At 42.7% G+C, this 24,134-nt stretch overlaps 1 protein-coding gene across 2 annotated transcripts in view; it reads right to left on the reverse strand.

Annotated features, from left to right (window-relative positions):
* Usp43 (ubiquitin specific peptidase 43) overlaps window positions 1-24,134 on the reverse strand; it is an 82,213-nt gene that overhangs the window by 18,642 nt on the left and 39,437 nt on the right. Inside the window, exons 6-12 of one of the 2 annotated variants that reach the window (XM_008855734.3) lie at window positions 20,371-20,506; window positions 18,759-18,894; window positions 15,600-15,711; window positions 9,033-9,136; window positions 7,724-7,801; window positions 6,615-6,741; window positions 6,170-6,503 (exon numbers count right to left, since the gene is read on the reverse strand). In XM_008855734.3, coding sequence (XP_008853956.1) covers window positions 6,170-6,503; window positions 6,615-6,741; window positions 7,724-7,801; window positions 9,033-9,136; window positions 15,600-15,711; window positions 18,759-18,894; window positions 20,371-20,506 — 1,027 coding nt within the window. Of the gene's footprint in view, window positions 1-6,154; window positions 6,504-6,614; window positions 6,742-7,723; window positions 7,802-9,032; window positions 9,137-15,599; window positions 15,712-18,758; window positions 18,895-20,370; window positions 20,507-24,134 lie in introns of both variants that reach the window. The other variant, XM_008855733.3, reaches the window with a different exon arrangement.

A 24,134-nucleotide genomic window follows, 5' to 3' on the forward strand; every position in this document is an offset into this window, starting at 1 on the left:
CTCTGTGATTTTGACATGTGAATTTCTTTTGTAGTTTCTGATTCTTGTATGAGACTCAGGCCTTCAAGTTTAGGTCTGCTTCTTTTTGTACACTTTATGTGTCTTTGTGGTTTACTTGTTGGGCATGAAAAGCTGGTTGGTCTAGGCTTCCGGTTCTCTCTTTTGATTTTATCTTGGAGTGGCCAGATTGTTTTTGCCTTCAGGATTTCCCACAGAGGCCCAAGTCAGATGAGGATCAGATGCTCTCAGGCTTTCTCCTAAGGTCTGGATCCCTCCAGGAAAGATGTTGTCCTCAGGAATTTGGGGGTAGGACTGGCCTGAGAGCAGGGCCCAGGAAAGATGCTGGTCTCGGGCAGCTGGTGGCCATGACACTCAGAGATGCAAAGGGAGATGGGGGCAGGAAGAGGACCCAAGGGCTCCTAGGGACTGCAGGGAGGAACTGGATTGGTCTGGATGCAAAGGATCAGGAAGCCAAGAGGTCAGCCCCCAGTGTCCAGGAAAGAGGCTGGCAGGTTGTGCAGCCCAGGGAAGCAGAGGGAGGTGAGGGCGGGACCAGGCCCAGAGGGCTCCTGGGGACCGCCAGCAATAAAATATATATATTTTTAAAGTCAACAGTTTTAGAATCGATGGGATTCTTACTAATAGAGTGGTTACCAGAGGTGAATCCTTCCACTGTAACCCTTTTTCAGCTAAACTCCCCCCATTAAATGGAGCCTCACATGACACAGCCAGACAGTAATGTCACCGTTCACCCTTTTTCTGTGAAGTGTCAAACTGCACATCTCAAGGTGTGCAGTAGAAGTGAAAATGAGAATCCAGGTTGGGACTTCAGTATTCTTCTTCTACCCAAAAGCTAGAATCCAGTGGTTACAAAAAGATCAATATGGTTCTTGCCACCTCCCAACCAACTACAACCAAATGCCCTTAACCTGGCCCTCCAGTCTCAGTGAGCAGCACCAAAGCCCATTGGTCCTGAAGTTGGTAAACTCTTTCTTGAACAGACTAGACCAAGAAATGCTTCATGCCTTGTACGACACACGTGGCCACATATTTCTCACTCTTCTTTTTTGCTACTTAATTTAAAGTGCTATTTTTAAAAGAATTTTTTTTTTTAAATTTACGGACTACATGAGCCCAGGCCCTGGACTAGACAGGACCCATGGGTCCTAGCTTGTTGACCCTCACACTAATCCTAGCCCACCATCTAGGAGTTCACCTTTCCTCTTCTTTTACCTCTCTCCATCCAAAAGCCATTCTTACTGGATCTATTCTCAGAATATGTCCAGAATACTTTGTCAATACCCAGCCTGAGCCTCAGAAACCTTGCCAACTGGAATTCCCATATGAACTTTTGTTCTTGTCTACCCAGTCTCCACATAATGACCACTCTGAAATGAACAAAGATGATGTTTTTACTTCTCTCTGTAAAGCCTGTAACTGGCTATCATAACACCGTAAGATGTTTCCTAAAATCCTCAACATCTTCTAAACGTGTTGATTTCTGTGCTAAGGAGCTGAGTAATGGCTGTAGCCTCCAGGTGGCCTCAGCCATCAGGACAGTGTTCACGGGATGAGACTTTCAGTCAGTGGAATAAAATACCAGAAGCCAGAAATAGACCAAACACAAAAAATAAAGTATCCAATATGTAATACCAAGTAATTAAGGTTTCTTTTTAATTAGTAGTGGTCTTGTAGCAAACTGGTATGTTGGGTAAGGGGGGGAATGAGATGCTCTTGAGAGCACCAAGAAACTCCAAATCACAAATTAAATGTAGTAATGTAAAACCTCACAAGCACTCACTAGTAGACAACATAGGAAAACACTGCAGCCTTCCAGCATAAGGGCTTTCTAATATGCCTTGAAACCTAGAAGTCATAAAGAAATGACTGACAATTTGAATTCCTAAAATAGCAAAACAAAAGCCTTGCGAATGACAACAAATGACCTCAGGCACAGCCAGGACAGATGTTACACAGACACTGTTACCAAAGTCCCGTGGCCATCGGTTAAAGAACATGGACAGAAAGTTCATGGAACAGGTACATGGGACTTTTAAGCATACAAAAAGAGATGCCATGCTCCCCATTAGATTGGCAAAAATCCAAGTTTCCCAACACACTTTGTGGTGAGTTTTCCTATAGGAACACTTACCACTGGTAGGAGAGCAAATTCCTACAAGCCTGTGTGCAGAGCAGTTTGGTAGCACTTGTCAAAATGCAGATCCTGGAAGAGGTATCTTGCTCAGTAGTAGGATGTCTGCCTACTATACTTAAGGCCCTAGTTTCCATCCCCAGCACACACACACACACACACACACACACACACACACACACACACACACATTCACGCACCCCAAGCTATCCCAATTCTGAGAATTTATCCTACCTATAACCTTGTACATGTAGGAAATATCACACATAAAGGGTTATGGCAATAATTATAAGGCAAAAGATTGAACAATGAGTGCCCTAATCCTCTATATAACAATGTAGAAATCTCTAAGTTATATTACTAAATGGAAAAAAGCCAGGTACAAAATTCTATACACAGTATTCTACTCTTGTGTTTAAAGGGAGGGGGAGGGTAAGTCTTAGGCAGTCTCTATCTGTATATCTGCTCATCTGCATATAAAAATTCTAGAAAGACACAGAAGACTAAGGAAAGTCCTTGGGAGTCGACAGACAGGAGTTACGGGTAAGAATAGAATTCATTGCTTTCTGATTTTTAAATTTTTGTTATGTGTATGTGGGTGGGTCTGTGTGTGGGTATGCACATGAGTGTAGGTGCCTGTGGAGGTCAGAAGTCTGGATGCCCTAGAGCTGGAGTTACAGGTAGTTATGAACCTCCTGATGTGAGTGTTGGGAAACAAACATTGCTAGAAAAGTATGTGCTTGGGGGTAGATGGCTCAGCAGTTAAGAGCACTGGTTGCTCTTGCAGAGGACCCAGGTTCCTAGTACGCACATGGCAGCTTACAACCATCTGTTACTCCAGTTGGGTGGATCTAACACCCTCCTCTGGTCACATGCAGTATACCTACATACATGCAGGCAAAACACTCATACCACAAAATAAAAATAATCAATTAATTAAAGAAAAAAATATGCACTTACAACCACTGAGCCATCTCTCCAGCCCCTAAGATTTCATTGTTTACAACACTGATTTTGAGCCACAGGAATAGATACATTATCTGTTCTAATATTAACCTTTAAAAATGAACACCAGGCACAGCGGCACATGACTTTAGTCTCAGCATTCAGGAAGCAGAGGCAGACGGACCTCTGTGAGTATAAGGCCAGCCTGGTTTATATAGCAAGTTCTGGGCCACCTGGGGCTACAGAGAGATCCTGTCTCAAAAAAAAAAAAAAAGGAAAAAGAAAGAAAGAGAGAGAAAGTGCTTTATGTGTAGAAATGGAGAAAGAAAGAAAGAAAGAAAGAAAGAAAGAAAGAAAGAAAGAAAGAAAGAAAGAGAAAGAGAGAGAGAGAGACATCTTAAGGAAGTCAGGCACAGAAAGATGAGTACCACAGACTCTCACTCATATGTGGACTGTTCAAAGGAGAGCAGAGTGGTGGGTACCACAGACTAGAGGGGTAGATGGGGAAAGAGTGACCAGGGAGTATCAGGTTACAGTTAGGAGTATGACGCTCTCCTGTGCCATTGCACAGCAGGGTGGCCTCAGATAATGATGATTTACTATATATTTCAAAAGCTTCAGGAAAGGATTTTGACTATTTTTACCACAAAGAAATACATGTTTAGGAGAAAGACATGCTGCCTTGATTTGAATATTATATAATGTATACATGTATCAAAATATTCTATGGTACCCCATAAAACTGTGGGATTTTTAGTGTCAATTTTAAAAAGGATTTTTGTTAATTTTTTAAATAAACACAAGGAAATTTCCTGGCCTGAAAAACAAGCTCAGTACCTCCTGGCACAAAAAATAAAAAAGACCCACACAAAGGTACAGCCTGTGAAATTCCAGGGCACCAGTGATAAAGAACCTGAAAGTTTCCAGAAAGATAAACAGATCTCAGACAAAGAAACAGAAATGAAACTAGCTGGCCCATCTCAAAAGCAAAAGTCCAGTCCTGACCCCCATTCCCCAGGGAGCAGCCCTGTCCAAAGACTGTGGGACAATGCCCATCAACCCAGAATTCTATGTCTAACCAGGCTGCCAGGCAAGTGGGATCAAAAGCATTTTAGGACATGCAAGGACTCCAAATGCCATGCATTCATCACCCTTTCTTAGGAAGCTACAAGAACACGTGCTTCCCTAAACAAAGAAGTCGGTGCTTATCTGCAGCACCCTGCATGGCATTGGAACTTGCTCACCTCTGCAGGGTAGAAGCTGAGGACTCTGAAATCAAGTGGCTCAGGGTTGACACTGTCCATTTAACCAGCAGCACAGGGTTGGGATGAGGAAGGAGATACTATGAGGTGTACAGATGGACATCTGGCCCAGACCTGACCTGGGGCTACACTGGCTACAAAAACTGCCTACCTTCATACCCACCAGTCTCCCCTTGTGGAATGCCTCTCTTGTTTTAGTATTAAAACCTTTTCCAACCAGGTGGAGGCAGAGCATGAGCAAACACCAGCCCATAGAACTCTGCAGAAACTGGGCCACTTGTTACTTCATCCAAACTTCAATGCCTACCTCTGGAGGGCCCCAGCTTTTGCATTTGGTGAGGAGTGCTCACATAAACCAACCCTTCCCCACTCTACACTACTGCTAAGTCCCCTGTGACTTTACATTTGTATTCTTTTTTATTTGTGTCACACACACATACACATACACACACACACACACACACACACACACACACCATGGTGCACATGTGAAGGTCAGAAGACAACTTGTGGAAGTAGATTCTCTTCTTCTACTATGTGGATTCTGGGGATCAAACTCTGGTCGTTGAACTTGATGGCAACTGCCTCCACCCGCTATCTTGCTGGCCCTACAACAAGGTTCTTAATTTGCCTTGGGGCCACCCTCATGTGTCTATATTGAAGAAGGAAATACAATCAGCATGTGAGGTGACAAGACCCATGTTCCAAGTGTTCACATTCCCATCATTAATGTGTACACGGGGACTAATGCAGGTACAAAGCTCTGCACTAAAAGATTCAAGGTGAAACAGCAGGACTGATGTCTCCCAAGATACATACACATACATAAATTCTCAAAGGATTTGTACTGAGCTATTTTTAGCCCAGAGAAAGAAGACTGGGGAACTGGCTAGACAGAAGAGTCCCCTAGGATGAAACTGGCAGCCCCTCTCATCTGGTGCAGGATAGCTATGGAAGAATGGGAGGCATGGCAGAATAGTGACATGGAGACTGGTGTCCACCATAACTGTCACTGTAGCTAGCCCAGCTCCATCCTTCAACTTCTGTCGACTCTCAAGCTCTCTCGCTCTCGCTCTCTCTCTCTCGTTCTCGCTCTCTCGCTCTCTCCCTCTCTCAGCACTGTACCAGTCTCCAGTTACAGAGATAGAATCCTAAACCTCTCCAAATCACAAGGACCATAGGGATCAGTCTCCACAACTGTCTACCCACTGGACACCCAAATGCTGCTGCCATCAGCTCTCCTATGGGCTTCTGTGATCACTAAGGTGTGACAGAATCAATGAATGACATCATCAGGATATGCTCAGTCATGCCATCTCTAAGAGTGCTTACAGGGATGATGATAAGCCATCAAGAGAGTTGTACAGTAATTTCTGTCTCTCTATTCATCTACTACTTCTAAACTCCTCAGATGAACAGGAATTAAAAGCTCCCTACAGAATAAAAAAAAAAAAAAGCCGAATTTGGTAAGACCCTATGTGCTGAGTTTCAAATGAAGACAGACATCACTCTCTTGGTTCTGGTAGCTACCTTTCTACATCTAATGTGCCTCCAAACATGGGCAATAAATAACTTTATATTCCAACCACCAACCTAAGTCAACATCAGCTTCCTGGAGAGAACTGGGCACTCTCCCCTCTTTCCCTGTGTGCAGTGGATGACAAGTCAACCCCACTGAGCAGGAAGGGCACTGGCCTTCATGAAGCACCAATTCTGGATGCATCTTGAGGCTCTAGCCGCAGCCAAGTTATATGGCCAAGACTGCCATACACAGAAAGGCAATGGCAAGGCTCACCTGTGTAATGCCCACCTTGCAGACTGCCGTGGTGGTTGCAGACAGCATACAAGTCGTAGAGGAAGTCCAGTGGGTAGGCAGTGGGCAGACAGGCTGGCTCCTTCCAGGAGGGCCAAGGTCCCAGTCCTGCCTTCGAGCTGGTGCTCCTCTGTGCTACATGGGGAGCCATGTTGAGTCCAAACAAGGGGAACTTCACTAGTGTGGAAAGCTTGTTTCTTCTTTCTCCCACCTGACAGAACCGTTTCAGATGGATGATGAGGATGTCTGGAAGGGTCCACAAACTCAGTTTCACCACGCCCTGCTGGAGGACTTGGCAGTGAGGGCACTTCCACGCATCATCCTGGGCCAGCTGGAAAGGAAGCCACCGGGACTGTGAGGCCTGCCCCCACCCAATGGTACACAACCCTCCACAGGCAGCCAGCCCCCTTCTCAGCTCCAGGGCAAGGCTCCAGGGCAGGACCTGCTCCTCCTTAGTGTAGGACTGAAAACATTCATCCAGGGTACAGCTGGGCTGCTGGTGTGCCTGCTGCTGCCGCCACACACTGTCTGCATCCTGGACCCGCTCCTCCTGGAGGCTCCCAAAAAGGCTACATGGAAGGAAAGGACACAGCATTCAGGGCTTTCCCCCTCAAGGAGTCTCACATGTCGCCACACAGAAAACATGCGTAGCTACTCTTCCTGTGGGTTTCTGGGAACCTCTTGTACCCCTAACTTCACAGCCACTTGAGGAATCTTCTCTCTCCCCTACCAGCATCTTGAGGGAGCAAGTCATGGCTTACTCATTTCAGTACCTAAAACTTAGATCCTTGCAAGAAATGGGTAAGTACTTGATGTACTGAAAAATGTTCTTTTAGGGGGAGGAGGGGGCTGGAGAAATGACCTGGGTTCGAGTCCCAACACCCCCATGGCAGCTAACAACTGTCTATAACTCCAGTTCTAGGGGACTCCAATGTTGTCTTCTGAGCTCCATGGGTACTGCATGACACAAGTGCACTTACATACATGCAGGCAATATACTCATACATGTAAAATTAAAGTAATAAATTTTAAAAAAGAAAAATGTCCTTTCGTAAGTAAGACTGGTGTGCAGAGGTGCTGCTAGGGGCAGGCATTACTCTAGTAATGAGCCTAGGTTCAAGCTAGATGGCCAAAGCTCAAATCCCAGCTCTATGTGTACGAGCTGTGTGCAATTTCTTCATCTTATGTATCACAGTTTCTACTTCTGGAAAGTACCAACCTCATAGTCTTCCCACACGGGCTGTGATGAAGCACAAACCAACTGCTCAGAGCACATAAAGTGTTCTGAGCCATAAGTGGCCCAAGGTGAGGGGTGCATAAGCATTTACTATTCTAACACCCCCACTGACCTCCATCATGATCATCATGCCCATTATGGTTGTTTATACATACAGCCCTCCCTAAGTTCTCTCAGAGGAACGGGGTTCATCAAATCAAAGGTATGTGTGTAGAGTCTTACACTTATACTGGGGAAACTGGGTCTACGGAATGTTTCTGGCCAGAGGCAGGTTCCTACCCCAGGTCTGCAGTAGGCAAATTCCATTAACTCACCGCTCTGTGACAGAGCTATCCCATTCTACAGCCAGCTTGACGTGAGGGGGACCTCCGGGCCTCCTGAGGTGCAAAGCTCTGAAGAGAGAATAAAGAAACCCATCAGAAAACAGTCTCCTTCCCACAGCTCTGCGGGGCTCAGCAGTCAGCGTCCTACTTCCTCCATGGAAGGAATGTTCCAAACAGAAACACCAAACTGACTGGAAACTGAACATGAGGTTCTAAGTGTGCAGAACTTGTAACACCCTCTCCTCATATCCTTGGGAAGTGGGAGCTCTAGGGCTTTTTCATTACTACAAGGATATATATAGTTAATTGTTCCACTGAGGTCCCAGATACATCCTTAGTATCTATAGGGCAGTTACACATTGTCATGATCTGAACATGAAATGTCTCCTGTAGACTCACATCCCTGGTAACATGATTTTGGGAGGTTCTAAAGAAGAAGAGATTAGCTGGGATAAGTCACTGGGGGTAGGTCACTGGGTATATCCTATTTCTGGTCTCTCTCTCTCTCTCTCTCTCTCTCTGAAATGTCTAAAACCATGAGTCAAAGCAAATCTTCCCTTCTCTTGTTTCTGTCAGGCTCCTCCCTTCCTTCCTCACCAGCTAAGGAGGGTGCAGATGGGCTGCTCTGGGTAGCCTTCTGACATAGCTCTACATTATGGACTCAGTCAGCTCTGACAGACCAAGTCAGGAAATCAGAGAACCTTACTAAGAACAGGGCTCTATGGGAACATAAACAAAAGTACCAGTCAACTAATGCATAGAACAAAGTCATCCTGAGGATATCATGCTGGCCCTACAGGAGGCTGTGGAAGGCTGCACAGTGACAAGCTACTGAATGGTTACGTGGAGCAGCAGGAGGCATGGGAGAATCAGCACACTGGTTTTATCCCCGAGTGTGGTCCACAACCTTTTACAGTTTCAGGCCAAAGATCCAATGGTAGCATTCTCACCCACCCCAGAGGGGACACTCATTCCAGTTGGGATCTGTAGCATAACTTAACCACACAGATATGGGTACATCAGTTAGACAACTCTGGATTCATTTTGGGTCTCCCCATTAACTAGCTGTGTAAGAATGAACAAGTTAATTTCTAGGAATCTCGTTGCTCCCTCATCTTTGAAGTGGCCGTAGTAATATCTTTCTGGAAATGGAGTTTATAAAAAAGAACAGACTCCATCTAAGAACCTAACAAGGGGCTGACACTGGAGAGGTAAGAGATACAGAATAGCTAGTACTGGGAAGAAGTTTACTGTTGCATAGCCTAGCTCAGAAAGAGCACATGCAATCTTTTCCCTTTACCTGTCAACTGCCCAGTGACAGAGGGGCCGGCTGTCCTGTGGGGATAAATAGCTGCAGGCCAGGGACAGCCCCACAACCCGGACGGAGAACAGAGACCCTAGGATCTGCCAAGACAAAGCCAGAGAAGATAGGTGATTATATAGTCCCAGTACTGATATAAACTGACTTTGTGACACAAAAATTAAACAAAAGTACAATCACTTTTTTCCTGTAGTATTTTTAATGCTGCTTTAATAATTCATATTTAAAATCAAGAAATATAAAGGCTTTATTTTTTAAAAAAAATTCAGTCTTTTAACATAGTGATCTAATACTATGTTGATAAACTGAATGCCTGCCTGTCCTTAATGAACACAATATATGTAAAAACAAGTGTTTAACTGGAGCAGACACTGGTACAGTAAATGGAAAGCAAAATCAATTTTTAAAGTAATTTAAAAAATTTTTGTTTGTACAAGGGTTTTGATGGCCAGTAAGTTTCTTGGTGTGTGTGTGTGTGTGTGTGTGTGTGTGTGTGTGTGTGTGTGTGTGTGTGTGTAGCGCCCACAAAACACAAAAGAAAAAAACAGACGCAGAGATACCATGGGGGTGCTGGGTGAAAATTTGGGCGCCAACACAACAACAGAGAGAACAACAGAGCCAGAGATACCATGTGGGTGCTAGGAGTCAAACATGGGTCCTCCAGAAGAACAGCAAGTGCTCTTAAGCCCTGAGCTGTCTCTCCAGCCTCCCCAAATCAATTTTTTTCATCTTTTGTTGAGACAGGGTCTTCCTGTAGCCCCAGCTGTCCTGGAACTCACTATGTAGACCAGGCTGGCCTTGAGCTCACAGAGATCCACCTGCCTCTGCCTCCCTATGGCTGGGATCAAAAGCATGCGCCACCACACCGGGCTCTTTGAATAATATTTTTACAGACACTATGGAAGAGGTTTTTAAAACTGAGGAAACAAGCTGGGCATGGTGGCGCACGCCTTTAATCCCGGCACTTGGGAGGCAGAGGAAGCAATCATGCCTGGCACCAATTTTTTAAATGTATTTTAATTTTGAGTATGCATATCTGTGCATGTGTGTATGGATGCTACAGAGGCCAGAGCATTGGATTCCTGAGAGCTGGAGTTGCAGGCAGTTGTGAGTTTCCCAGTGTGGGTACTGGGAACTGAACTTAGGTCCTCTGCAAGAACAATACTTACCTTAACCCCTGAGCTATCTCACCAGCTGCCCAAAATCAATTATTAATCAATTATTGATAGGTAGTTTAACCTACTTTATTAACATGATTATCACCACAATGAAGCCATTGCAAGTTGTGCAAAAACAAGTTCATATAGATGTTATGATATGCTAACATTTCTGAAATTGAAGCAAGTCTTACAATCTGAGATATGCTTATATTGAAGATGCTGATAAAAATTCAGAACAAATAACCCAATTCAGAAATGGTCAGAGAACCTGAATACATGCTTCTCCAAGGACACAGAATGAACAAACATGAAAAATGATCCGTGCCATTTGAAGTTAGAAACTGCAAACCAAGACCACAATGAGGTGTCATTTTGCACCTACCAGAACAACTGTAATGTTAATAAGTAAGCGTTCCCACGGCTGTGGAGAAAGTGGAACCCTATAATGCTATTGGTTACTGTAATATGTAAGATGGGGCTATGGAAAATACCTTGGGAGTTTCTCAGAGAGTTATACCTACAGCTACCATACACCTACTAATTTTATTCCTACACATATATTCAAAAGCACTGCAAGTAGGGCCTACAAGAGATATCTGTATACTAACGATCGTAACAACAGTATTCCCTACAGTCAAAGGACAGGAACAACCCAAGCATCCATGAACAGATGAGTGGATAAATGAAACATGGTAGATACGCACAACTGAATTTTGCTCCAGCTTATGAATTGGGGGGCTGAAGAGATGGCTCCATGGTTAAAAGCACTGAATGCTCTTACACGGGACCTGGGTTCGATTCCCAGCACCCACATGGCAGCTAAGAATCATCCTTAACTCCAGTTCCTGTGGAATACAATGTCCTCTTCTGACTTCCGCAGCATTGCATGATGGGTACACTCACATACATGCAGGTAATACGGTTGTACACATAAAAGTAATAATTTTTTTTAAATGAAGGACTGGGCTGGGGGTACAGTTTGGTGGTAGATCACATGCCTAGCAGGTTCTTGGTTTGATCCCCAGCACTGCAAAGGAAAAAATATGGAAAGAAGAAAAAACTTTACTACCAATGTGTTAGCAACTCACTCATTCCTCTCTGGCCCAAGCTACTTCTAAGCAAAGGAGACTCTAGCACATGTAAAGCCCTGGGGTCCAAACCCAGCACCCAAAATGCAGGGTACAGGAGGATGGAGGAAAGAAAGGGGCAAATCCTGGTATATGCTGCAACATGGATGAAATGTGAAACCCGGATGCGAATGAAATACTCCAGACACAGAAAGACAAATATGATGTGATTCTTGGTTATGTGGGTCAAAACGGTGGCTATAAAGGACTGGGGCTGGGGGGGTGGAAATTCTGTATTAGATGAGTTCAGAGCTTTTGTAAAAGATTATGGAGAAATCAGGAGTATAGTAGTAATCGTTATACAGGATTGCAAATGCAACTAATGTATATTTATCAATGGTTAAGTTAAGTTATGTATATTCTCCCCACCCAAAAAAAAAATCAATGCAGTTTTCATTCAAATAAAGGAAATACCATCATATCTCAAGTGATGGTTAAGTTTATGAACTTGGCTACAATCAGAAAAAACTAAAATTTTCTTCTAAATTAAAGTTAATGACAGACATCTTTACTTATGAAACACTGACAAGATACAGATTGAATTCTGACAAGGTAAGAAAAGGAAAGCACTGTACTTCAAACAAAGGGGAACAGTCGGCACTTCAGAAGACAGAACGATCCTAAACAGATTCAGGGGGCTGTAAGGGCCTCCAGTGGCTGTGGCAGCTGACGTGTGCCGAGAGCAACAGGTCAGGAGAGGCTGTGAGTAGGAACCACCCTGTAAAGGGTCACTCCGCTTGGATGGCATTTAACTGTCTCCCAGGAGTTTGTTGTAACTGAAGGCTTGGTCCAGAGGGTGGCCTATTAGGCCTATTGTGAGAGGCCCTTAGTTTATTGGGCTGTTCCTCAAAAGGGACTGTGGAACTCCAGTTCCCCACCCCCCCTTCTCTCTGCTTGGCTTGAGATATTATGGTTTTGTTCCACATGCATTCCTGCCACAGTGTGTCATCAGCTGCCACTCTTATCAGAACTGAGTCCACATGGATATCATGTTCTTGAAACTCCAAAACTCTGAGCTCAATAAGTCTTTGCCTTCGTAAGCCGGTTTCCGTGGGTATTTCATTACAGCAACACGAAGCTGGAGAGCACAAAGGTCCTGGAGGTGAAGTTAGGGAGGCTGCCCTTCTGCTTGGACTACAACCACATTCTTGACCAAGGACCCATCAAAAGACAAATGCATGAACAGCATGTAGTTGTTTGACAAGAGCACATCAGTGGCCGGAAGCAGCTGACCTCAGGGGCTTTTGATTCAGGTTGACCTGGGAAGGGTGTACACTTCCTATGAACGTTAACTTCAGTCTAGGAGAGAAAACATTTTCTTCTGCTCCTCCTAATTGAGCCTTGCTGTTTGCATGACCATCCATTAACAGGACCCCAAGATCTGTGTGGAGGCAGTCAACCCTGCACACACAAAGAAACAGTGCTGGCCTCACACGCTCAAGTTTAAATAGTGACTATAAAAATGTGTCTGCAGTGATAAGCCTTTTCTTTCATAATTCATGCAAATTAATTCTGGTTCATTTTTGTAAGAAATACTTCCCTGTCCACTACTGAGCTAAGCTGACTCATTTTAGAATCTTCAATATATGTTCACTTTGTTTAATCTCTCTAGATCAGTGTTGAGAATTCTGAATATATTCTTTTCAAATTATTGCCACAGGGAGCCAATCTTTAATACAGTATTAAAAGGATTGTGCTTATGGGTTGAAGAGATGGTTAAGTGATTAAGAGCATTTGCTGTTCTTGTAGAGGTTCAGTTCAGTTCCTAGGTTCAGTTCCCAGCACCCACATCAGGCCACTTACAAATATTGCCTGCAACTCCAGTTCCAGGGGAATCTGATTCCCTGATTCCCTGGTTTTCCCAGGCACTGTACACACTTGGTAATACAGACAAGCAGGCACACATACATACATATAAATAAATAAACAATAAAAAGAAAAAAATATTTTTAATTTTATTTATTTTTATGTATATGAGTGTTTTGCCTACATGAATGTTAAGAACACCACATGCATGCAGTGCCCAAAGAGGCCAGAAAAGGGCACTGGAGCTTCTGAAACTGGAGTTTATGGATGGTTGTTAGCTGCCATGTAGTTGCTGGGAACCAAACCCAGGTCCTCTGGAAGAGCAGCCAGTGCTCTTAATTGCTAAGCCTTCTCTCCAGCCCCAAGAATTTTTTTAAAGGTTTATGGGTTAACTAGGAGTGCTAACTTGAGGGCCTAGCCTCACAACCATTCAAAACATATGATTCCCACAGAACATCACCCGAGCTGCAGATTTACCAATAAATCTAGGGAAAAGCATCCAGGACCAGGCTGAGGCTTCCTGTATTTGAGTTCTGTTGGCCCATTGACAGCTTGATCAGTTCCTACCAGTGAAATGACTGTAGGGACAAGAAGCAGAAGTCTATGCCAGTGACAAGATGAAGAACAGGGGTGGCTGAGGAAAGATGGAAGAGACAGCTGAGATAAATGCTCACATGAAAGTGGGCTCATCCACTTTCAAAAATCACCAGCACAGGGTCTGAGGGATGGCTAACACTATTACTGGACAGCCTGACCTACTTGTAGAGAAGTGAGCTTCTAATTCAGGCTCTTTGGTACAATGAACAAAATCCGTTAGAAATAAAGGTTGGGACAAATATAGAGAAGGTCTTTAACTAGCAGTTTTTGGTGTAAACCCTAAATCAAATGTATGAAGGCTTTTTGAGTAGGAAGAAATAGCCATTGTGAGGAACTTTCTGTGAAATAAGTTTGGTATATTCCTCTAAATGAAAGGCTTTTATTAAAAGAACAGTTAGAGAGAAACATAATACTGAGACTACTAATATATCCCTAAAACTTTCAACACTTTCTGCAGCACATAGCAGGATGGTTTCTGATACAAATGCTAAAACTCTTTTTTTTTTTTTTGGTCTTTTTGAGATAGGGTCTCTCTGTAACCCCAGCTGTCCTGGAACTTGCTACATAGACCAGGCTGGCTTTGAACTCAGAGATTCACCTGCCTCTGCCTCCAGAGTGCTTAGACTAAAAACATGTACCACCACACCCAGTGGAAAAAAAACAATGATTTTATGAGTGCTAAAAGTCAAAGTTTTCTTTTTTTAATTTGGGAACTATCAATCTAAGAATAACAAGAATAAATTAACAAGGAGAAAAAGTGTTTTTCCTTGAGTTTTAAATCTCAGTTTCTTAAAACAAACACCTATTTTAATATCTAGACTTTCACTTGTAGACATGATCATCAATCATCAATTTTCCACTGAAATCTTATCTCAAGAGCCAGCAAGATGGCTCAGCAGGTAAAGACACTTGTTGCCAAGCCTGACATCTTGAGTTTAATCCCCAGGACCTACATAGCGGAAGGAGAAAATGGACTCCTACAAGTTGTCTGACCTCCACACGTGCACCATGGCATGTACACACAAATAAATAAATAAATAAATAAATAAATAAATAAATAAATGCAATTTTTAAAGCTTAAAAATAAAAACAAAAAATTAAGAAGGAAATTATATCTCAAGCTGAGTATCATGGCTCACACCTAAACTCAGCATCTAAGAAGCTGAGGCAGGACTGCCACAAATTCAGGGCCAGTCTGATTATAGAGTGAGACAATGTCAGGAGGGAGGGAAGGAGAAGGGAAGGAGGGAAGGGGGGAAGGGGAAGAAGGGGAAGAAGGGAAAGAAGGGGAAAAAGAAATTATATCAACTCCCTTCAGTTTCTTTATCTAAATGTATGTTACATCTTACTACAACATACCGTCCTCTAGTGAAAGCGCTGGAAAGCCATAAAAATAGAAAGTTGTGAATAGTAATATAAATTCCACCCTTCATTTCAGTGGTATTCAGAAAAATTTAAGAAAACATTCTATCCAGGGCTGGAGAAAAGGCTCAGCAGTTAAGAGCACTGGTGTTCCTGCAGAAGACCCAGGTTCAAATCCCAGCACCCACATGGCAGATAACAACTGTCCATTAACTCCAGTTCCGGGAGATCCAATGCCCTCTTCTGTCCTCTACAGGCACTGCACAACACAGGTGCACTTACAGACATGCAGGCATAACATTCATATACATAAAATAAAAATAAATTAAAATTTTTTTTAAAATGCTCCATCCTAATACCAAAGAAATGAAAACCTTACTGGACATAAAATGGTTACCTCCTTGCACATAAATCAAAGTTGTTTGATAAACAATGTGAGCATTTTTAACAGTAAACTCCTCTCTTTCAAGACACGCACACACACATATACTGACCTGTGCAGGGGCCTCTGTCTTCATGAGACAGCGGACCTTACTGAGAATACACTGCTGAAGCTGGGCCCAGGAGATAGTTCTGTCTTCACGTACCAAGAAAGGTGGCCCAAACCTGAAATCAAGGAACTGAGGTTATTTCAGAAAATCCCATAATAGTTAAGAGTGCTTGCTTCAACTCAGGTTCCTCTCTAACGGATAAGAGTTTAGAACCAATACAAAGTTGCCAGAGACCAACCCTGTTACTCATGGAGACACTGCAGTACAAACAGGCGTGGAGGCAAAGCCAGCAACAAGGGGCAACACAGGCTGCTCCAAGCCACAGGCTCCCACAGCACAGAGCAGAGGAAGGGAACATGGGAGCCAGAGTGAAGTGTGGCAGTGGTAAATCCAGGTGACACCGTCAGCTTTCTGTCTCAGAATATTCTCATTCCCAGCATTCCATATCCCAACCCTCCGAACTCCCAGCAGTGAGCTTACTATATGAAGAATGCTGAATGTGCCTGTGGGCCCCAGCTCTGCCATGGGCACCACCATATAGTCACTGACTGCTCCATGCTCCCTGGCCATGGGAAGATCTAACTTGGCAATAGTGTGAAACTGTTGAGTCAACATTGAGAAAAGCTGAAATATCTGGATGGGGATGACATGTCTGGATGGGGAAGGGTCCTGTGTGTCCACTGAATGGACAAATCAGTTCATCTAGCTAATCCTGCATTGTTAAGTACTCAGGTTGCTTCCAGTTTTTTTTATTTAAACAGTGCTGCTTATGGCAGGAACTACAACTGCTCTCTTAGGATGAAAGTTCCACAAACAGAAAGCCAAAGCTAATTACCTCCAAGCTACTGAAAGTCCCTATTGAAAGGCCACACCATTTTACCGGGGAGGCAAGAGACTTTACCTAGTTCCCTGGATACAGAGCTTTTATGGTCTTGAGTGATAAGTAGCTTTGGTCTCACTCAGAATGAATAGACCAGATTTTTCTGAGAACTAAGAATAGATTTGCTACTGAGATAATAATTCTCACTACTAATGATGCTGAATATTTCAACCTATGCCTTGGCTTCTGTGAACTTATTTTACTAAGAGACTATTTATCTCATTTGAGAGAGAGACTTTTTTATGATGGCTATGAATCCTTCACCTGCCCTCTCACATGACGTTATTTTTCATTTCTCCTCTCCCTTAAATTTCAAAGTTGAAAATGTTAAATAGGTATTAGTCTTCCCCTTTGGAGCCTCCTGCTTTATGTACTAAAACAGTCTCTTCCATCTAAAGACACACTCTTCTATAACATCTTTCTGTTTTATTTTGTTGAGAAAGGGTCTCACGCTATACAGGCTTAGGCCACCATGCCCATCTATACTGTCTTTCAGATTCTTCATGAGTTTACTTTTCTATAGTTACCTTTTAAATTAACTTGGAATTCTTATGTGTAAATTTATGACAGGAGGAAAAATTATTTAAAGTAAAAAGAAATAACTAGCTACGCCTTATTTATTAAATAGATCACTCATCTCTAGAATGTGATGTGATGACACACAATATACCTTGGAGCCACACCTGAACCCAGAATTTTTTCTTAAAGATTTATTTATTTTATTTCATAAGTATATTTATTTATTTCATATACCCGCATGTATGTCTATGCACCATGTGCATGTAACACACATAGAGGCCAGAATAAGGCATTGGATCCCCTGGAACTAGAATTAGGGGTAGTTGTTAGCTGCCATGTAGGTGCTGGGAACCAAACCTAAGTCTTCAGCAAGAGCAGCCAGTGTTTTTAACTGCTGAACTATCTCTCCAGTCCCTAAAATTCTTTTTGAACACTTTTTTCTGCATTTTTAGTTGACAGATAATAATTGCAAACATTTGCAGGGTACAATGCAATGTTTCAATACACAAATACATTGCCCTAGTATGATCAAATGTGGGCAATACCCATCACCTCAGTCACAATTTCCTTATAAACAGTTTATTGGACCATATAAGAAAGCTAACTGTTTATGCATATTTGTAAAATAATCACTTTCCTGAGCCTTTTAATTCTAATCACTTTTCTTGTTCATGTTTTCTAGATGGAGTATCATAATAGAAATTGTAGTAGTTTTATTTCCTTTACTTCTTCCACCTTTTTTTTTTTCTGGTGATGAGTCTTACTATGTAGCCCATGCTGGCCTGTAACTTCCTAGATAGCCCAGGCTGGCCTCATGATCCTCCTGCCTCAGCCTCCTGACTAGCTGAGATTACAGGTGTACACCACCACACCTGGCTTGCTTCCCATAGTCAGCTCTTCACATGGGCTCCCTGCATGGCTAGCCTTCACATCATAAAAAGCAGCAGGGGTGGAAGCAGTAACAACTGTTCCTGCAATTGATAGGAAACCTCTGATGTTTAATTAAGGATGGTCTCAGCCATCCATGCGAGGCAATTATAGCTAATCCTCTTGCTTAGAGAGTACTTGACTCCCTACTTTATTAACATTGGGAATAGATATTTAATTTTATCAAGTTAAAAGTTATCCCAGACAGAATCCCAAGTACGGAACCTAGCACGGTGGTACACACCTACAATCTAGGCACACAAGAGGTGGAGAAAGGCCAGGCGTGGCAGCACACGTCTTTAGCCCCAGCACTCAGGAAGCAGAGGCAGGTAGATCTCTGTGAGATGGAGGCCAGCCTGGTCTACATAGCAAGTTCTAGGTCAGCTGGGGCTGTAGGGAGACCCTGTCTCCAAAAAAATAAAAGAAAGAAAGAAAAGGGGTGGAGGTAGAAGGATCAGAGTTCAAGGTCAGTCAGTCTTGGCTACATAGTGAGTTTAGGATCAGCCTGGACTACATGACACCAATTTTATTTTTTTATATTTTATTTGTTATTTTTATGTGTATGCATATACTGCCTGCATGTAGGTAAGTGTACCAGTGTCGTGAAATGTCCGCGGAGGACAGAAGAGGCTGTTGGATCCCCTAGAACTGGAGTTAATGGACAGTTGTTAGCTGCCATGTGGGTGCTGGGATTCAAACCCAGGTCTTCTGCAAGAACAGCCAGTGTTCTTAACTGCTGAGCCACGTCTCCAGCCCTTACATCAATTTTTTAACAACGGGAAAAGAAGTCTACAAATCCCGGGCCTCCCATGAAAACAAAACAAAGATACACATACCTGCTAGCCTGCTGCCCTGATCCCATCAGGTTACAGAAGAGGATGAGCACCCTGTTCTCACTGTGGAGAGGCATGGAGAATCGCTGGCCATCACGGGCTGCCAAGCGTGGGGACGCTGACAGACTAGATGGATGAGCTGGAAGAGAGAGAATCTACTCACCACTGAGGGGTAACACAAGGGGACTTTGGGAAGAAATGGTGAGGTTCTGCCATCTGGCACCTGGCACACAAAATTCATATGTATGGTCAGATTTTGTTGTTATGTTCAGCCAAACAAAGGCCTGGGTTTAATTAGCAGTTTTCAAAAGCAATCTGAAAAACATTCCAAAATTATTTAGGTTTCTTTTATGTCTTGATCTAAGAGAACGTTGGAGCATCCATTACCATGGACAAAGGATGCAGGTTAAGCCAGACTAGTTCCAATCAGTTCTGAAATATTGATTTTCAAGGAAAATACATGTTACCCATGAATGAATTTGAAATGAGAACTTATTTCACTGAGTTATAGCACAGTCAAGGTTAGTCAATGTTTTGTTCCATAGTCCACTGACCAGAGTCCTCCTGTTGACTCAGAGAACATCAACCATCTGGTTCCCACAGCTCAGTACCTAGGCCACCTAAGAGCATGGGCTCAGGGCACAGAACTCATCTAAGGTATAGCAATCACCATTCATACAACCAACTCTACAAATAATATGCCTTTTTTCTATATTTTTGTACCTATGATAAATTTTAGTTAGGCACATAAGAGTAACAGCAAAAAAATAATGAAATGGAATAATTATAATAATATACTATAATAAATGCTATTTAATACCCATCAATTGTGGGGTTGAGGACATAGCTCAGTGGTCGAGTACTAGACTAGCATGCACAAGTACCTGGGTGTGATCTGCAGTGCTACAAAAACACACTCACAATTCATGGACTACTGCTTCTGAAACTTTGCACAGACTGTTTTTAGAGCATGGTTAGATGTGGGTAACAGGAACTGCAAAAAGGGACACTACAGGTAAATGGGGGCTGCTGAATGCTGCAACCCAAGCACAAGTTCCTTTAAACATGACCTTCTAAACTGGCTAATCAGGCTAAAGTGCATGCTGATATACAAGGGAAGGCTACTGAAAAATGACCACATTCACCAGTCAGAGGTTTAGGAAAATTACAAACATTAGGAAGTGGAACTATTTCTTTTTAAGTTATCTACTAATTTCTTTGGCTAGCTACAGTTTAATTTGTAGAAGTTCAACTTCCGTGTGGACTGTGAATCACAGTAATACTAAAAACAAAGAAGATACCAGTGCCTCCCACTAAACGGTGGTTCTCAAAGTGTGGTCCTTGGACTTGTGGCATCTGCATCTCTGAGCAACATGTGATAGACACGCAGAATCTTGGTCTCCCTGTCAAGCCTTTTGAATCAGAAACTCTGAGAAGGGGGTCTAGAAATCTGCTTCAAGCAATATCCCAGGTAATTCTAATACTCACTAAGATTTTAATATCAACCATCTGTAGATCAGATAAAATGAAAGTAAGTCTTACATTTCTAAGTGTTAAAGAAATCCTCTCAAACCCATAACTCATCCAGATAAAATTATGCAAGGCACTACTGTACCTGAGAGTGTCCCTGGACCAGGTGAGGGAGGGGCTTGGAAAGCATACACATTATCTCCCTCTGCAATGGTATTCAGGTCCTCTTCATCAAAGAAAGACCGCTGGAATCCATTGGGATACAGTTCAACCAAGATCACCTGAAATAAGAAGGATCACTTTCTCAAAAAGAAGCTAACAGATAAGAAATCAAAAGGAAGGTCAATAAGATGGCTCCATAGGTAAAGGTGCTTACCACCAAGCCTGACAATCTGAGTTTGATCCCTGGAACCCATGTGGTAGAAGGAAAGAACAGACTCCCAAAAGCTGTCCGCTGATCTCCACACGTGTGCCTACACACATGCACATGACACACATATATGCACGTACGTACAATTAAAACTAATAAAAATTTTAAAAACATAAATGTATGAGAGTCTTAAAGCTCATTTTTACCCTCTCCTTCCAAGTACCTACATATTTCAAATTATGTTTACATATAGTATATATAATAACAAGACTAACCACAGGCATCTCAACTGCAGGCATACAAATGAAGATTTTAAAAAGCTATAGCTTTACATGCAGCTAAACTACCATAGCCCAAGTAGAACAGAAAACCTTCTTTGGATAAATAAAATATGTTTTCCATTTACAGAGCTCCATTAAGAGAAGTTCTAAATAATGTTACCAACACTTCTCAGATTACGTCATACATGGAAAAATATGCTAAGAAAAGAATGATATGAAAAAGTCCTGGCTTCCCTAGACACCAACTCAACATCTCAATATACACATCTCATATATCATATGGCCCATTCAATGCACACTGGCTGGGAAGTTCTCTTGTAAAAGATACATTAGGGTTAAAGGGTAGGGGGAAAACTGAAATCAGAAGAAATATTTGAGTTCTAAAAAGAAATGAAAGAAAATGATATACATTAAGTTTAAACATGCACTGTCTATGTAAAAGTATAAAACTATGTATAACTACAAGTAGGGGGAAAGAGAGATATTATATATAAAATAGTATCAACTGCTATCTTTTTTTTCTGAGACAGGCTCTCACTCTATAACCCTGGTTGGCATGGCTTGGAATCTACAGCAATCCTTTTGCCTCCTCCTCCCAAATGCTGGATTATAGGCATGAGCCCCAATACTTGACTATTATCTACAATAATATCTAAATCAAACAAGTACAAGAGAGCCAGGCGTGGTGGCACACACCTTTAATCCCAGCACTCGGAGGCAGAGGCAGGCGGATTTCTGTGAGTTCAAGGCCAGCCTAGTCTACATAATGAGTTCCAGGACAGTTGGGGTTACAGGGGGACCCTGTCTCAAAAAGACCGAAAAAAAAAAAAAAAGAAAAAAAAAAGGTACAAGTGAACTGGGCATGGTTGCACGATCCTTTAGTTCCAGCACTCAGGAGGCAGAGGCAGGCAGATCTTTGTGAGATCAAAGCCAGCCTGTTCTACAAAGCGAGTTCCAAGCCCGCTGAGGCTACAAGGGGAACTGAAGCATACCTAGATCTTTGTACTGTTTTGAGAAGATTTAACATTAGATTTTGTTAGTCATGTCAACTTTTAGTAAAGTTTTAAAAATAAATATATATGTTCCAAATCCTAAGACATAGAATAAATGCATCCAAAAATCTCTGTGACCATAGACAAAATAACCATGCCAATCAAAGAAAACATCGAGAGATGGTTAAGTTCCAGTCAGACTGTTCATTTTGCACTGACATCAAATGAGTTCTGTCTCCCTCACAAAAACATCTCACTTTTCACATTCCTGACAGTCCTGCTACTTTTCAGACTTTACTTCAATAAGATTTCTCCTTTCACTCTTCTATCACTGTCATTTTCCCAAATGCTCGCTTTCTCTCTTTCTCTCCTCTCTCTCTCTCCTCTCTCCTCTCTCTCTCTCTCTCTCTCTCTCTCTCTCTCTCTCTCACATGTGCATGCAAGAGTACTTTAGAGTTTATTTCTTTCCTTTTTACATTTATTTATTAGGCGATGGTGCACATATGGAGGTCAGAGGACAACTTGTGGGGTCAGTTCTCTCCTTCTGTCGTGTGGGTTCCGGGGATTGAACTCAGGTCTTCAGGATCTTGCTGGCCCTACTTTAGAGTTTGCAAAGCAAAAATATTCACTATTATTTCTGTATGTGAGATTCTCATAAAATCCTAACAGAGATAGAAGTCCTAGGGACTGCTCAGGTATGTATAAGAGGAAGGGAGGGAGCCAGTGGAGTGATGGAAAGGCCTGGTAACCAAGGTAGTCATACAAATGTACAGGCATATCCACAACCTTAAGATATGTATACGCTGCTATATGTTTGTTATAACTTAAAGAAAAAGTTAAAAATGATTTTTCTTCTAAAAGATTATACCAGGTTGCCAGGGAAGTATACAATTTCCATTTTGCAGTTAATGAAACAGAAGGACCTTCAATCACTTGCACAGTCCATGTGAGAGAGTTAAAAAGCAACTGAGTGACACCTACAACCCCCACCTCACAGTCCCCTCTGGGATGGTTAATCATAACTGTCAACTTGTCTGGATTTAGACTCACCATGAAAGCTCATCTCTGGATGTTTCTAGAAAGGTTAAACTAAAAGGAAAGACCTACCCTGAATGTGAGCAGCACCATTCCAGGAGAACGCAAGCTGAGCACCAGCATTCATCTCCCGCAACCCCTCCCCACCTTCCCACCCCTGCTTCCTGACTGCAGGCCCAGTGTGACCAGCTGCCTCACTCTTGCAGCCAAACCTTCCCCATCATGATGAGCTGTATCCCCTTCAAATCATGAGCCAAAATAAACACTTCTTGCCAAGCATTTGGTCACAGCAATGAGGAAAGTGTCTTCCACTGCTTGCCGCCATGTCAGTTTCCCTCCAAGCACAGTAAATTTGGTCCTTTACCAAGACTCCTTAGAAAGTAAAAACAAGCCAAGTGAGGTAGCCCACACCAAAAATCCCAGCACTCGGGATACTGGAGCAAGAGAACTGCCATGAGTTTGAGGCCAGCCTAGACTACATAGTGAGTTTCAGGCAAGCCTAACAGGGTTAATACTCTGTCACCAAAAAAAAAAAAAGCCCAAACAAAGCCAACTGTGGTAGTACATATGCCTTATAATTCCAGCACCTCAGAGAGCCTGGGGCAGGAAGATCATGAGGTAAAGGCTGGTCTGGAATACACAGAGAGACATAATCTCAAACAAAGATAACATAATTCTCCATCTTTCCCATCTCCTTGTGTCACACACCATCAGTTCCCTCATCAATTCCTCACCCCACTGAGCTTCCCTTAGGTACCTGGTGGATATTCTCAGGAGTGGAAACACAGAAACAGTAGCTCAGACTGAAGTCACACCACATGCACTGAAATCACATCTCAGTCACTTCCTCACTGAGTGGCCTCAAACAATTCACTTAACCCCTCTGAACTTTTTCCTCACTTCCAAAATGAGGATCACTGTAATATCTACTTTACAGAGTGGTTGGAATTAAACCAGCTCTGAGTACAAACAAATATGAAGTTCATTAGACAACCTAGGCACAGTAGTACACTCCTGTAAGCTCAACACTGGGGAGGCTGAGGCAAAAGGATTGCCAGGAATTTGAGGCCACTATGGACTATATAGTAAGTTTCAGGCTAGTCTGGACTATGTACTGAGACCTATCTCAGGAAAAAAAGAAATAAAGGAAAGAGGGAAGAGAGGGAGGGAAAGAAGAAGGAAAGGAGAAAGAAACAAGGAGGAAAGAGAAAGAAGAAAAAGAAGAAAGGGA

Source organism: Nannospalax galili, unplaced genomic scaffold (assembly GCF_000622305.1).
Source record: "Nannospalax galili isolate Female #2095 unplaced genomic scaffold, S.galili_v1.0 scaffold146, whole genome shotgun sequence".
In the NCBI taxonomy this organism is placed as follows: Eukaryota; Metazoa; Chordata; class Mammalia; order Rodentia; family Spalacidae; genus Nannospalax; species Nannospalax galili.